The sequence below is a fragment of the Pollachius pollachius genome, assembly GCF_949987615.1.
Source record: "Pollachius pollachius genome assembly, chromosome: 1".
NCBI classification, from domain to species: Eukaryota; Metazoa; Chordata; class Actinopteri; order Gadiformes; family Gadidae; genus Pollachius; species Pollachius pollachius.
Window position 1 is genome coordinate 28,482,844 of NC_136934.1, and position 16,991 is coordinate 28,499,834.

Consider the following 16,991-nt stretch of genomic DNA (forward strand, 5'->3'; position numbering starts at 1 on the left):
TTGCTGTGTGCATATCCAGCCTCCAATGCTTTAATTTTATTCGTTCGCACCTCTGTCCCAGGAGGATATGCGTTTTTGAACTGGCCATGTTTTGTCTCATGGTGTCTTCTGATGTTATATTCTTTGCAAACGGCAACAGCCTCGTTGCAAATGAGACATGTAGGCTTGGCATTAATAAATGCAGGCAGGATAAACGCATACCTCTGCTTCCATTCTTCTTTGTAGGTCCTGCATTCTGAATCAATTTTTCTTTTCAAGGCTTTCAACAACGACATTTTGCATCGATAACTAGCATAGCAATGTTCAGCTAATCATTTTTACACGTCATCTAAACGAATATTTGTATACGGCAGGTTGCTAGGCAATCGCCTGTTTCATGAGCGACGACACGAGATGCAGCAGGCGGCATAAAAACAGCGAACATAAGCAAATAAACGTTTTAATGGAATTAAATTAAATGCGTTTTAAAAGTTAGATGATGTTTATTTTATTTTAATATAATAAAATAAATACTAATTTAAATAGTAGACCCCCCCCCCCAAAAAAAAAAGCTATGGCCCGCGATGCCATTGTCTGAAAAAAAATTGGCCCGCGTCCAAACGTAATTGCCGACCCCTGTTCTATGGTCTCTTGCAAGAACAATTCACTACTCATGTAGCCACCTACTGGCAAGGTATGGAAATGCATAACTTAAAATGAAACTATTATCTTTCAACGCATTACTAAACAGAATAAAGATTAAATTATGTATTACATGTAAACAAACAGAAATACTTTTACCAGGGGTATTTCCAGGTGCTACAAATGCTACAGCATTCACAATAATAAAGATTTCAATATCTAGAGTGTGAATGCTACAGCATTCACACTAACTAGAAATTGCATTTCCTGCAGAAAACGCGTGTGAATGCTGACAGCTGAATGAAAAGCACAAAGCATTGCTGGAAATAAAGAAATGTAAAGTGAATTGAACTGAAGAATCAAAGTAATAGCTGAAGTAGTAGTCGTAGTAGAAGTAGTAGCTGAAGTAGTAGTAGCTGAAGTACTAGTAGTAGTAGTTGCTGAAGTAGTAGTAGCTGAAGTAGTAGGGGAGACCGGGTATGGTTGTAACACTTTTTTCTTCATCACCTAAATCTACCATTTTTTTAAAAGCTACAGTTCTGGACCTTTTAGGCAACGTACCCACATTTGTCTACTACAAGTGGCAACCATTTAAATCTCCTCAACTATATCACGGAATTTGTGAGATTATGACAAATACAATGTATACCTTTGTTATAACCTACCCCACTACCGGGGTAGGTTGTAACACCTACTGGGGTAAGTTGTAACAGGTAGACAAAATGCAAAAAACCAATGTTACTCCATTTGATATGCCGATTTAATTATAACCATAAACAACAGGGTTTGAAAATAGATTCACCAAACAAAATATTCTTAAACTGTATTGGAAGTGAAGAGTGACATATGCATTGTGTGTGTGTGTGTGTGTGTGTGTGTGTGTGTACAGAAAAAATAGAATCGTAGCGTAGGCTATGTTAATGCTATGAACAAAATATAAAAAGCATAACGTTTATACGTTGTGTGTGTGTATTTGTGTCTCTTGAGAGCGAGAGCTAAACAGTTGTTTTTTTTTAGAACAGGGCAACATGTTCTCTAACAAACAAATTAAATAAATCCTTAATCTGAATCACAATGGTGACAAATAAAATTGGGCAGACCTGGAGTGCATGCCTGGTGGGCCCAAAAGCTGCATAGGACACACTTTACCCACACCTCTTTGGATTTGGAATTTCGAAAGGTTTCCATGCAGACCACACAAAAATCTTCTTCCTCCTCTGACGAGGAGTTCTGAGCTTTCACCATTTTCTTGGCAGTTTTGTTGACCTTCCTCTTCTTTCCTTTATCACCCCCAAAGAGTTTAATTTTGATGTTTTTTCCTTTTCGCCGGTCCTCCTCTTCCAACGCCAGCTTAACTGGTGTATCAGTCAAGATTTCGGAGCGCCTCTTCCTCCTACCCTTGCCTGTTACTTTTCTTGGGCATGCTTTCGGAAATGGCCGAATTATTATTGGACTGAACGGTCCTAAGATGGACCCAGAGGTGCTCGGCATCTCTGGAGGAGGAGCAGAGCCTGGCGGCAGGTGAGCAGGTGAGGAGCCTGGCGGCAGGTGAGCAGGTGAGGAGCCTGGCGGCAGGTGAGCAGGTGAGGAGCCTGGCGGCAGGTGAGCAGGTGAGGAGCCTGCCGGCAGGTGGGCAGGTGAGGAGCCTGGCGGCAGGTGGGCAGGTGAGGAGCCTGGCGGCAGGTGGGCAGGTGAGGAGCCTGGCGGCAGGTGAGCAGGTGAGGAGCCTGGCGGCAGGAGAGCCTCAGCTGGGTCAGGACGATCGGTGACCTGGGAGGGCGCAAAGTCACTGTCCTGAAAGATGTTCGGATGGTAAGGCCATATGCCTGTGCACTGGAAGCCTGCCTGAATGTTCCTTTGCGTTGCGGCCGTGGGTAGGGCGTTCCTCACGATCCCTGGAATGTTGTAAATTGTCATTGGTTTGCCTGGATTCATCCTCATCCAGTCATCACTGGCCGCATTCACCATTTTCTTAAATGGACCAAAGACACTGCGATCAAGTGGCTGGAGCTTATGGCTGCAGTGTGGTGGAAAGGTCAGAAGAACAATGCCCTGACCTTTGCAAAAATCAACGGCTCTCACAGAGATGTGTGAGGAGTGATTATCCAGCAGAAGCAAAACCTTTTTCTCTGGACTCACCTTTGTATGTCTTGCAAAGTGACCAAGAAAATGCAAGAAATCCTCCTCCTGCATCCAGCCTGACTTATTAGCACTTCCAGCACTTCCTAATGGCCCGCTCTGTACAAAGTGTTCCTTAAAGTTCTTTCGGGGGAACACAAAGAATGGGGGAATGGAATTCCCCAGAGCTTGCACAGCGTATGCAACTGATACCAATGTGCCTCTCTCACCTGATGTCATGGCTCCAACCTGCTTGACCCCCGGCGCGCTACCACTCGGGATGGTGCCTGCACAGTTGTGACGCCTGTCTCGTCCATGTTCCAGATGTCAGAACCATCGAAGCGGTTCTTCTCTATTGCCTCCGACAGGCGACTGAAGAAGCGCTCAACATTTGTCTTGTTGAAGGAGGTGGCCCTTGAAAGGCTTGTTGCCTGTGGACACCGAATAGATAGTCTGGGATGTTGTTTCAGAAAACTGTTGAACCAGTCAGGCCCCGCCATCAGCTTATTGTCCCAGGTTTCAGGATGATTTATATCAAAACTCACGGCTAACTGATATGCAAACTTTCTGACCTATGCAAAAGCATAAAAGGAAGTCTGAGTTAGGACACACATTTCTGTTGATTGTCTAAATTCATATGTTGGTATTTATTCATTTTTTTATTTTACCTGCTTTTATGTTATTTATTTATCATTCACAAACATTGAAAAATTGCCTATTCTACACTGTTCTCAGCTATCATGCTTACCTCGCGTGGAGTTAGCCCAAAGTATATATCAGCTGCCTGGCTAATGTACTCTGTCAATAGATCCTCCTGCTCCCTGCTGAAGACTTTGTTTGGACTGTTGTATCCAACCCGAGGAAGGTCCTGGGATCCCTGATCTTTAAGAAGTTTAAACTTCTTCCAATATCTATTAAGCGTTACATGGCAGATGCCATGCTTTTTTGCCACTGCCCTGACAGATGTTCCATTGTTAACTTCCTCTGCTGCTCTTTTCAATATCTGGGCATCCACTCCACGATCAGTCTTCCTCACCCATGTTCTACGCATTCTGTAGAATTATTAAAATCAAAAAAAAATTGACTTTGTATGTAAGGGGATGGTTGTAACACTTTCAAAACATGCGTTACAACCTACCCCACCCTGTCATCCATTACTAAGCTAGCTGTATTAGCATGGTGCTTTGACATTAGCAAGGGAGAGATACACCATTCTTTACAAGAGAAACTATAGTTTGACCTGATATGACTTATACAACTTTATCTACAACGGTAAAAGTACTAGAAAACAAAAATAAATAAAATAAAAAATTACTTTCTTACCTCAAAATTTGGATTTCTCTCGTAACTCCTGGAAAAATGGCGCCAACTATTTGAATATTTCGACGAGTGATCAAAATGGAAGGAGGAGGAGACTGAAGCTGTCAGATGGCTCGTATCTTATCCCTGATTGGTGGAATTGGTCGTGTTACAACCCACCCTGTGTTACAACCATACCCGGTCTCCCCTAGTAGAAGATGAATTAGTAGTAGAAGATGAAGTAGTAGTAGTAGCTGAAGTAGTAGAACAGGGCTCCAGAGTGCGACCAAATGCGACCTAAATATTTAAGGGTGCGACTAATATTTTTTATACGTCGAACTGGTGCACCTCACGCTTCCCGGCTGAAAAAATAAATTTCCTTCGCAATCGCATCATCTCTCTGTGTTCTCCTGTAATCTAACTCACACTCATGGTTAGGGATTGGGATCGAAACCCGGTTCTATCAAGGACCCGGTTCCACTTTTTTCAAAACCCGAAAATCATAAACGTTTGGGCTTATCGGTACCACTATCGAGTCCCGTCGTTCATTTATTATTATTTTTTTCCCGTAGGTCCTGTAACGTAATGTTGTGTCCCTCGATTCGCGTCACGGCATTTAAATCAAATCAATCCAATCACTGCAGCGTGTCCACCAATGTTTTTGAATGGAATTGTAAGCAAACAGGTATTACAAGTAAAGCAAGTGAAGTCTGGCAGTTAACTTTTCTCGCGAGGATGGCTGAACGTGCGAAAAGGGCGAAAATCATTTATTGTAAAGGGGGGAACACAACCTCAATGGCCAAGCACATTAGCATTGTGAATCAAATAAAGACCAAATGCAGTACCTTCGACTGTCTCCGAGTTGAAAAGACTCTGTCTCGTCCTTCTCCTGTCGCACCACAGACGGGCCCGTCTTAATCATCCACTCAAACTACGAGCGGTAATCTCACACACAGACATTGTCGCTAGCCCCGTCAGTTAAAAATAGTAATCCAATTGTGAAATCGGTAATCAGCAGCATACAAGCTAGTTATCTTAAAAAGTAAATAAAGTTTTAGATGTGCTGCGTGAGGATGTGTTGAGGTTGGCTCAGTAAAACGATCATAATGCGTTCAAATGTAACATAAAGAAACGGTAAATTGAGATTTTGGTGAGAAACATTAATAATACTGTATTACTCATGTTTCTGTATTACTAATACAGTTCTATAGTCCTCTAATCATTTTAGTTTATATAACTTAAACTACTGATGTCAATATTTATTAAGAATTACATATTTAATTTAAAATGCAATTACTTATTTCCTAAATATTTTCCTCATCACTAAAAACGCTTCCTATTTCCACCAATTAATAGAAAAGTATCGATAGTGGTATCGATAAAGACTCGGATCGTTAAGGAGTATCGAAAATGGTATCGACATCAATAAATATTAATGATCCCCATCCTTACTCATGGTAGGATCATATCGTGGTCTAAACCAATAAGAGAAAGAGCTTGGTCGGTTCTTTGCCTCTGATTGGCTCTGGTCCTGTTCACTGCTTGTGTTTTTTTTTTAAATTGCGAACGACCTAAGCGCCAGAGTAACTGAAACGGATAAAGAAAATAAACGCGACAAAAGAGGGGGAAAATTAAGCGAGGTAAAAACATGTTTTTTCATTCAAAAAACTAAGCCTACTGTTCCAACCTGTCCTACTACTGAGAGTAGTTATTGAGCTACTACTACTACTTCAGCTTATACCACTACTTCAGCTACTAGTACTACTTCAGCTACTACCACTACCACTTCTACTACCACCACTACTACTGCTACTAGAACTAGTGCTACTATTACCACTACTACCACTACTACTACCACTACTCCTCCTACCACTACTTCTACCATTACTACTACTACTCCTACCAATACTACTTCTACCATTACTACTCCCACCAATACTACTACTACCATTACTACTACTCCTACCAATACAACTACTACAATTACTACTACTACTACTACTTCAGCTACTACCTACTACTTCAGCTACTACTACTATTTCAGCTTCTACTACTACTTCAGCTACTACTACTATTTTAGCTACTACTACTACTTCAGCTTCTACTACTACTTGTCTTCAGCTACTACTACTACTTGAGCTACTACCTACAACTTGAGCTACTACTACTACTTCAGCTTATACTACTACTTCAGCTACTACTACTACTTCAGCTACTAGTACTACTTCAGCTACTACCACTACCACTTCTACTACCACCACTACTACTGCTACTAGAACTAGTACTACTATTACCACTACTACCACTACTACTACCACTACTCATCCTACCACTACTTCTACCATAACTACTCCCACCAATACTACTACTACTACCATTACTACTACTCCTACCAATACAACTACTACAATTACTACTTCTACTACTACTACTTCAGCTACTACCTACTACTTCAGCTACTACTACTACTTCAGCTACTACTACTACTTCAGCTACTGCTACTACTTCAGCTACTGCTACTTCTTCAGCTTCTACTACTATTTCAGCTTCTACTACTACTTCAGCTACTACTACTATTTCAGCTTCTACTACTACTTCAGCTACTACCTACTACTTCAGCTACTACCTACTACTTCAGCTACTACCTACTGTAAATGGCAGTTAATTTCTTCTATAAATTATGCCACTGTTACTTTTTGTACTTTTATTTGACGAGCACCACTCTTATTTTGTTACTTCCTGTTATCGAAGACGCTAGACTTCCTGCTCCCGTCTCTGCAAAAACCACATGCTCACGATGCTACAGAGTTGGTAAAACATGCAAATTAACTATTTACATGTCGTATCCTGTGTTAAAACTTGTAAAAGTTTATTTATTGTGGTTCACTCCGTGTTTTTTGTGTCATTGTATTTCTCGTGTAAGGACTGTTACCGCGAGGTGTGTGTGTGAGGAAGACGGGCTGCTAGCAGGCTGAGCTCAAACTTAGCGCCCTTGGAAACAGAAGGAGGTACTAGGAGACTAATGGTGTATTCATTGTAAAAAGAGTGGTTAATTTATTAAAACTGCCATTATTTTATTTGAATAAGAGCTGCAACTCATAATGGTTTAAAAACAGTAGTTTCATGTAAAATTCATTGCTTGAGTTTACAAAAATGTATTTGTTTAAGTTTAAAATGTGAACATGATTTCTATGTATTATTTACTGAAACCTGGTACTATGGCATTTGTATTTCTGTCAATTTTCATAGTTTTCACGGTTAAAATGCCAGTGGTGAAAGGAGGAGAGAATTAAAGTCGAACACCAGTCGAAGCTCTCTGCTTCCTGTGTGGTAATTCCAAGTGGGCAGCTACACCTACTACTTCAGCTACTACCGACTACTTCAGCTACTTTTACTAATACTTCAGCTTCTACTACTACTTCAGCTATTACTACTACTTCAGCTACTACTATTACTTCAGCTACTACAACTAATTCAGCTACTTCTACTTCACATACTACTACTACTTCAGCTACTACTACTACTACTTCAGCTACTACCTACTACTTTAGCTACTACTACTACTTCAGCTACTACTACTACTATTTCAGCTACTACTACTTATACTTCAGCTACTACTACTTATACTTCAGCTACTACTACTACTTCAGCTACTACTTTCAGATTCTTCACTTCAATTAATTTTACATTTCTTCATTTTCAGCAATGCTTTGCGCTTTTCATTCAGCCGGCCGCATTCACACGCATTTTCTGCAGGAAATGCAATTTCTAGTTCTTCTTAAGTTTTATTCTTTCTTTCTTTCTTTCTTATTCTCTACAAACTTTGGGACCTATCCCCTACCCCAATTCCTCAACCTACACACTCCATTCCAATTTTAAAATGTACATGTTAGCTTGGAATTGTGCGCTTCTTTTCAGATTCTTTAAATATTTGATACTTTTTAAGATATTCTACTTTTAAAAATACTATTTTTTACAATGGAAGTCAATGGGAGGACGGCAGAGCTCTGACACTTACTACTTCAGACTTCGTAACTTGGCCAATATTTTATCGTTAACCTTCGTTCAAAGATTTTAACAAATCAACACACTTGTATCTTCAATAATCTGATAACAGAATTGCGATTACCTTTATACTTTTTTCAAAATCACAGTTTAAGTTCCATGTCGACTTGTTTTCAGTTGGTCTCATTGATTTACGCTGAGGTTAAAGTGCGAGGACGTACAGGCAGTGTTGCCAGATTGGTCAGTTTTTCTTGCTCAATTGGACTACTTTTTACGACATTCAGGCAGCGTTGCCAGATTGGGCGATTTCCCCAACCCAATTGCACTACTTTTAATAACGTTAGGCTGGAAAAATTAGCATTAGGCGAGTACAAACAATTTCGGCTGGTTTGAAAAAAAAAACAGGTGGGATTATTATAATTCTTTCTACAAACATCAATCAATACCATACCTTTCATAAGGCATATCGTTTGTGCAGCTAGTACCACTATTACTTCAGCTACTACTACTACTTCAGCGACTACTACTGCTACTACTTCTACTTCAGCATTTTACCTTTCTGATTTTTCAGCAGGGCAGGGCAATACATTTGACCTTTCAGATTCTTCAGTTCAATTCCTTTTACATTTCTGCATTTTTAGCAATGCTTTGCGCTTTTCATTCAGCTGTCAATTTATTTGTTTCCAACCATTTACATTTTTTTAAATGGTGTGCATGTTTACATTGTGTACTCCATTTTGACTTTTGAACTCTATCCAAATCCCTTCACTTGATTTAAGCCATTTAACGTTTATTCATGTCTTAATCTATGTGGCTTTATGAAAAAATATTTTCAACCTCACTTTGTACTACAGCACTCACCACAATTTCTGCAGGAAATGCATTTTCTAGTTCTCAATGACCTACAATAAAACCCACCTTTCCGAAATCAGATGTTATAATATTTAAAATATCTATTGTAATCATATTTTTATAGCGTAATGAAAACATATTTTAATTCCCTGATTTGCTTTATTTTCAATGCCTGAAATGATGGTGGATATTTTGTATTTTTATAAAAGTAGAGAATTACAACTAGGGCATTTAGCAGACGCTTTTATCCAAAGCAACTTATCGGTTAATACACACATTGACACACCGACTGCAGAGTCAACCATGCAAGGCGACAGCCAGCTCGTCAGGAGCAGTTAGGGTTAAGTGTCTTGCTCAGGGACACACTCAGCTAGGAGGAGCTGGGGATCGAACTACTAACCTTTCGGTTACAAGACAACTGCTCTACCTCCTGAGCTAAGCTGACCCCGTATAGAGTATAATAACCTGTTATTTTTCCTCATTATTATCAGATTATTATATTAACCCTAACCCTAATATGCATTGAGCTATAAAACACAGATTCAAAGTGTGAAAAAAAGACTTAAATTTTTTCATTAATTAATATGAACATATTAATGTGCCAACACATTGCTCCTACCTCTGGTTTCTCCTAGATTGACGATCTGAAGGGCGGTATTGAGGAGCGTGAAGAAGAGCTGTCCAGGCTGAGAGCTGCCTCAGTGAGTCCTCAACACTATTGTCCCTCTTCAGCACCATCAGTATTGGATGGGCTCCCCCCCTCTGCTAGTCATCAATAAACCTGCCACCATGCATTTTCTTTTTCTGAGTCCACAATACTCTGGTAAAGTCTTCCAATGCCAGAGTAGATGAATCAAAGCTGTGTGTTTGTTTATAAATGGGCTTCACGTTAACATTGCACATGCATCTGTACACATTCTCCTTGTTTGACGTCCTCAGGGGGCCACCGACTCTGATAAGAGGGTGCTGTGTCTCTCGGTGGAGAACGACAGTCTGAAGCAGAGCCTGAGTGTGACTCAAGGCCTCCTGCAGCAGCTGTCTGCCATCCCCTCCCAGTCCAGCAACATGCTACTGAAGGTGATAACACACACTCAGGAGGCGAACACACTAGCACCTCCTGAGTTTACAGATGTTATGTATCCATGTTTTATTATAATTCATGGTATAGCAGCATCACAGCGTTTTTATGATTTTTGTGTTACAAACTACTTTGTATTATCGATACAAAAACCCACACTAAAACAAATGTTTATTCACTACCAGGAGAACGAGAGCCTGCGCGGCCGCATCCAGCAGCTGGAGGGCAGCCTGCAGGAGCGGGCAGAGCAGCTCTCCCGCCTGGAGAGGCAGAGCGAGAAGAGCGAGAGGAGGAGAGGAGAGGAGCTGAGGAAGCGCAAAGAGAGAGTGAGAGAGCTTCAGCTGGAGCTGGACAGAGAACGAGGCAAGGAGCCTTTGGTTAAGGTTAGTCATGATCTGTGAAAACTTTCCAGAGCCTTTTGTGTCTTTATGTTATCCATGAATCCTTGGATGTGTCCCTCTGGCCAGAAAAAACACCTGCAATAATGCCAGTTCCATTAGCATCCTCAATATCAAAATAATCAAACATTATCAGTATTGTACTCATACCACTTTTTTCCTATACTGGTTGATCTATATATCATTGTTTTGTTGGTTGTTTTTTTATGTGAGTCAGTGTTGATGGACAATAAAGTAATCAAACCTAAACGTTCAAATGTAGTTCGTAACCCAGACGGTTGAGGTGGAGTCCCCCTCCTTGGTAAAGCAGCTGTCCAAGGCCAAGCAGAAGAACGAGCTCCTGTCTGAGAAGCTGTCCACTCAGGACCAACGATGCAAACACTTGGAGGAACAGATCCGAAAGTCTGACGAATACAGCTGTAATCTGCAGCACAAGGTACCAGGAGAGGCCTGATGTTGTTGTTAACGGCTTTTAACAGAGAACGCTGTCACAGTGATTACGTTCGGGATTAATGAGCCGGCAGTGGAACATAGAAAATTGATGACAAAAAGATTTCCAATATTGAGATTTGTTTTACTTAAATAATCTTTCCAGTTCTTGAAACATCTTATATGCCTGTATGCTGTAACTGTTATAATATTTTTCCTTATGTTTTAGAATGATTAAATTAGTGGTCAATTAATGTATTTTAGCCTGTAGCTCTTACAAGTCATAATTTCATTGCCTTTATTAAAAAAAAAAGAGGATCAACAAAAAGCCCAAAAGGTAGAATTGATCACAAGCATCAATATCATACCAGGAATGGGGGTCATTTATGCATGCATGAAATTAGATGTTAATTAATAAATGACTGATGAAGGATTGCCTCCTGGATATTCCCAGATCGCTGCGTACGAGAGGGAGATCAGTGCGCTGAGGCAGGAGCTGCTGACAGAGATCGGCCACCTGGAGGAGAAGAAGGAGGAGGCTGTGAAAGCCGCCTCCTCCTGCTCAACAGAGCACTTCCAGAGCCTGCAGGAGCAGTTCTTCAGTGAGTTACTGTGGAATCAGATTAAAAAGGGAAATGGATCATCTTTATTGATTCATCTTTGTATCTGACGTTAACAGATTAACCTGTAGTATTTAACCACTTACCAAATGTACCTCTTCGTGCTACACTGGGTTTTGCCATTCTGTTTACTATAAATACTACCAAAGTTTTCACGGGCGTGTTGCGCACGCTCAACCTGTAGTTGTAATTAAACCCATAGCAATAATGTGGAAACCCCAGTCAATAATATAACAAATTTCTGAGCGCTAATATAATAACATTTTACATCATTCAACATCATTTTACAACGTATAACATTCGTTCACCACAAATTACTCTTAAAAGCAGTGCCAACATTTACATATTTTTAAATCATTCAGCGAACAAAAGGCAACAGGCTGATTATCATTTAGGGGGCCACTGAATGGCATGCAGAAGCGTCATCAACACGCCCACTGAAGTGGTGTGAGAAATACTGACTTTCTACTCCTCATTCACATGTAAGGTCATTTACATTTCCTATGGAGAAAATACTACTTTAGGAGTAGTACTATTCAGGAGATTTTCAGGGTACAAATGTCAGGATATGTTGTTCACACCATCAGGAGAATATCAGGACGTGCACGTGTGTCTGAAAGCAGCTAGTATGTGAGCATTTGATTACATTATAAAATTTGTCAATTTATGGTAACAGGGGTAATTGTTCAATGGAAAGTGTAGTATACTATGCATGCAAATCAATTATTAAATAGCTTTTACTGTTATTCAGGGATGAAAAGTGCATTGACATTTTAAAATGCAAGGCAACTACTATTGGTTAGTTGAAAATAATAATCATCATTGAGATTAACATCTCTTCCAGTGTCCTGGCCAAGTCAGGCAGCAGTAGCCTACAGTCACACACAGTACCGCGAGAAGTAGGGGTGCTGGGGGTGCTGCAGCACCCCTGATCCCTCTTCCTAAAAAAATGTTCAGCTTCAGCAGTGTATTGTGTGTAAGTTAAGATTTTTGCAGACATAATTAATGCTCCAGTTATTATTATAAAGCTGCGGCTAATCAGCTCCGAATTATCTTTCTATTAAAACTTCCTTTCGGTTTTTGATTGACAAATGATCTCATCTCATTGTGTTTAAGTGTTGTGTTTCATGATTTTCTCTATATTTCATATAAATGCGTATACCGTATTGGTCCGAATATATAAACACAAACCCGATTGTAAGACAACCTATATTTGGAAAAAAGATTTGAAGACCAGATCTTGTTTTTATGAATAAATAAATTGTATTTATTGAAATAATATACGAAAATAAAAAGGCATAGAATAAAACACTGCATTGCCACTAAACAGTAGTGCAAAAAGGCCGAACTGATGTGTCCACCACAGACTATTCAATCCTCACACTCCTCTGCCCCGCTGCGTTCACTCTGGCTGTGGTGGCTCCTCACTGTTCGGCCCGTGGCAAAGCGGGTCATCCTCGCTGCTGTCCAAGGCATTTTGAGACGCAGCATTTATTTAATGCTCTTTTTCATGAAAGAAAAGGTTTTTCTGAAAAAGTGTGAGGGGGATCGGTGGTGCGCTAAACTTGTTCTGTGAGCAGCTGGATGTGAACAATGGTGTGAACACAGCAATCGATTTTCGACTGCGCGCATGCACAATATTGCATCGGTGTAATCGAGCTGCGCTGCTATATATTTTTTTATCAATGTAGCGAGTTGCGATTCAAGTGCAGGCTGAGCTTTTTATTCCAGCACCCCCTGCTGAGAATACGTTCCCGCGGCTATGGTCCCATAGCTGCGGGAATACACACAAAACATAAGAAAAATAAAACAACTAAAGCAGTCCGCAGGGGGGAGGGGGGGTATCAATATCGCAAGACATTTGGGGAGGCTCAAGGAGGAGAGTAATATTAAGTTTGAGCAACAAAGTGTAAAGACATTTCGGAAGGGTCAAGGAGGAGGGTAATATTACATTTGAGCAACAAAGTGTAGTCTTGTGGTGGACTATAGACATAACTCACCATACTGTGTTATTGACATGTTTTCGTTCCGCGTTATAGGGACACTGTCTCTTTAAGATTAAGTGACTTCTGTGTTGATATACCTGTCGGTGCGATGTTTGAATTTAACGGTTTTTATATGACAAAATGAACGACCCGGCGTTGCTTGTCGAGGTGAGAAATTGTCTCTTCCCTTCTTTTATCGCAATTTCTACAGTCTATAGACAGAACGTGTTACCTGGGAGAGTTTGCCGACGGCGGAGCCGTTATTTTTAAAAACATAACGCGTTACCTGGGCGAGTGTGTCGCTGCGGTGTGTGCGTGTGTTCTTACATGGGCATGTGTGTTGATGGCGGAGCAGTTATGTTTAAAAATATAACGTCTTACATGGGCGAGTGTCGCTGCGGTGTGTGCGCGTGCGACGTTATGTTTAAAAACATAACGTCTTACCTAGGCGAGTGTCGCTGTGTTGTGTGCGTGTGTGTTCTTACCTGCGCGTGTGTCGATGATTTACTTAAAGTATGATAACTTGGATGAAATTTTACTTGAGTAAAAGTACTGGTCTAAAAAATCTACTTAAGTAAAAGTAAAAAGTAGCTTATATAAAATGAACTTAAAGTACAAGTTACTAGTTACTTTTAAACAGCGGGAGGGGGCGGGGGTCTCTTTTGTGTAGGGCATTATAGACAAGGGGATATCAATCTCAAACTAGTTTTGTTTAATTAATGCAACACCTTTACAAGTTTAAGTGTAAAAATTAAACGAATCATGTCGCCACACATGAATGGATGTATACTGTGCCATTATACTTTAGATTCGTTTTTAAAAAATACTTTGGAGCAAAGATTTCACATCACATCAGAAGACAACAGCATTGATACAGAAACCTTCGTCTTGATGATACATTTTCAAGAGATAAGTAGGCTAGCCTTAAGCTCCCGTTTCAGCAACATGGACGTATTAAACAAGAAGACAATTATTTGTGTCTGAAAAGAGTTTTATTTCTCTGTCTTTAATCAGTATGTAAATCAACGTTGTGTTCATTAAACACAGAGTTTAAAATATTAACATTCGTAGCTTAAATTAAAATCACATTTTGTCTTTTACATTATATAAATTTACAGTACTGAGCGTTGTCCAATATGGTAATACATTGACTCTGCATAGGAAAGCATACCTCATACAACCCCATTTCAAGTGTACTATGACTTTAACATTCACACAGTTGTTAATTTTGATGTAACTGTATGGAGTCATATCCCTATTTACATTCAAACAGGTTGCCATTTGAATGGGACGTCATTAACTAACAGTGTTGATATGTGATTTCTAAAGCCTAAAATATCCTGCCATGAAACATCCACCACAGGATGGCGCTCGTAACACAAGAGCTGTATTAACGATAGTAGTAAAATCAAGTGGCTTAACTAAATGTCCTCTGGTTAAACTTCAATGGTTATCTCATTAAAAGGTGAGTAAGACCGCTGTTTAATTTAAAAAAGGTTATAATAACTTATTCCACGGCGTCCGTGGAGACGCCGTGGAGACGACGTGGATGCGAGAACCGCCGTGGATTCCTGATAACTGGACACCTCGTGTCGCATTATATTAACCCTTACCTAGCTTGCTAGTGCCTTGGCAACCAGCGTTAGCAATGCCATGCATGCAATGTCTTTTTGACATTGCATGTATTATTTCCCTTGCCTCTACATGCTTGCGCAGGTTGGACGTGGAGTTTTTATATGATGCTATTTCCACTTCTTTAGGCAAACACATTTGCATTGCATAATGATGCTGTTTCCTTTTCGGCTGTTGTAACCGAAGTGGTCCTTTATGTAAGGCCAGGGGTTCACTTCGGTTTCACCATCAGCTGTACTACTTTCCATATCGTCTCTGCGGTCGTCTGTTTCCATGACCGTTGCCATTTGATTTTGGCGCAAGTTTGTTCTCTCCTCCCTTCCACTGCAGTAGTTTTCGGTGTTGTCCCGTAAAAATAAAAGCTGTCCGCGATTTTTATTTTATTTTATTTCCTTTTTTATTTTTTACTCAGTAACGAGGGTGATATAAAATGTAGCAAATTACAATACTTCAAAATAAACATACTTAAGGTAAAAGTAAAAGTATCGATTTTAAAAACAACTTAAAAAATTACAAGTACACAAAAAAGCTACTCAATTACAGGAACGCGAGTAAATGTAACTTAGAGTTAAAAAATCAACCAAGGTTTTCTGATATATGAGTGAGGTATCTCACTATGGGACACGCCCCTCATGCTGTCCCCCAGAAGCAATTTTACACTACGCCAGTATCATTTTTTCTGTTTTCACAAGCAGCTGCGCCCTCGGCCTGGATGCACGCTGGCAAACATTTTTAATGAACAATGATTTGGGGAAGGGGGACACATGTGATGTTGGGCACTGGCGTGTGCTCATACACATGCATGTGTCTGCGAGACACAGCTGCGGCTCCACTGAGCTCTCTGCAGGTCAACCTTCTCTCCTTCGCCGAACGGCCTTCTGCAACCCTTTTGCAGGGCTCGTAACACGCCCTCTGTAACCCTTTTTGGAACCGGGTTTGGAACAGAACATCTAGGGGGGACGGCGACGGCGTCTGGCCGGGCCTGCCGTACCCCCCTGGTCGCAGCGCCTCAGGTAGCGCGCCGTTTCTTCATGGCTCCCTGAGTAGCCGAAGGGGCCGCATGGCCACCTGGCGCTGCCCCGGGTGCGTGTGGTTTCCTGGCCAGGTGCGTTGGCAGGGAAAGGCGCTCTTCTGGGAAGACACAGTCGCAGCGCCTCACCCTCCCTCTTTTTCTCCTCCCAGCGTTTTAGCATGACGCCGTACGCTGGGCCAAACAGGCCTTTCGGGTCAACAGGCACGTCGAGGAGTTGGGTTTTTTCCCTCAGAGAGATACTGGACAGGTTCAGCCACCTTGCTCTCTCCTGCGCGACCATCAGCACCATGGCCCTTCCGGACGCTTGGACAGCGCTCCTGTGAAGGCATAGGCACAGGTCCATCACAACGCACAGTTCATCTCACAGGGCTCGGGTGGGTGACGATGACATGTCAACCTCCAGCTCCGCCTGGTAGGCCAGAAGCAGCGACGATGCGTTGAGCGCTCTCACCGTCGTGGCCATCGATTTATAGCCCTTCTCGGTCATTGACGACTGGAAGGAGTCGGCTCTGGACGGCAGTGTAGGGCTCGCCAAAGTCATGGCGGACTTCTGCGTGGGGTGGAGGTGCGACGCCAGCAGTGGTTCAACCGGAGGCAGGTGGGAGAACCCCTTTTCCTCCATACCGGCCCAATCCAACCCTGATCCACCCTGGACAGGGATCTTGGCTGAGAGAGGGAAAGTCTGGAAGTAGCAGGCTGGTTTGGGAGTCGCTTGTCTGGCAGAAGTCAGCACCTGGACAACTGCCCATCACCTGAGGCTTAACCTCAACAAGACTGAGCTCCTCCTAATACCAGGGAAACATTGCCCACACATGGACTTACTGGTCACTGTTGAGAATATCACTGTATCTCCTTCTCCAACTGCCAAAAACCTTGGTGTAGTGTTGGAAAATCAGTTATGCTGCACCGGAAACATCACTG

At 41.5% G+C, this 16,991-nt stretch overlaps 1 protein-coding gene across 3 annotated transcripts in view; it reads left to right on the forward strand.

Moving 5' to 3' along the window:
* LOC307075993 (kinesin-like protein KIFC3) overlaps positions 1-16,991 on the forward strand; it is a 39,890-nt gene that overhangs the window by 17,330 nt on the left and 5,569 nt on the right. For all 3 annotated transcript variants that reach the window (XM_079736800.1, XM_079736801.1, XM_079736802.1), the window contains 5 exons: positions 9,531-9,596; positions 9,835-9,972; positions 10,159-10,356; positions 10,634-10,807; positions 11,255-11,402. In XM_079736800.1, coding sequence (XP_079592926.1) covers positions 9,531-9,596; positions 9,835-9,972; positions 10,159-10,356; positions 10,634-10,807; positions 11,255-11,402 — 724 coding nt within the window. The remainder of the gene's footprint in view (positions 1-9,530; positions 9,597-9,834; positions 9,973-10,158; positions 10,357-10,633; positions 10,808-11,254; positions 11,403-16,991) is intronic.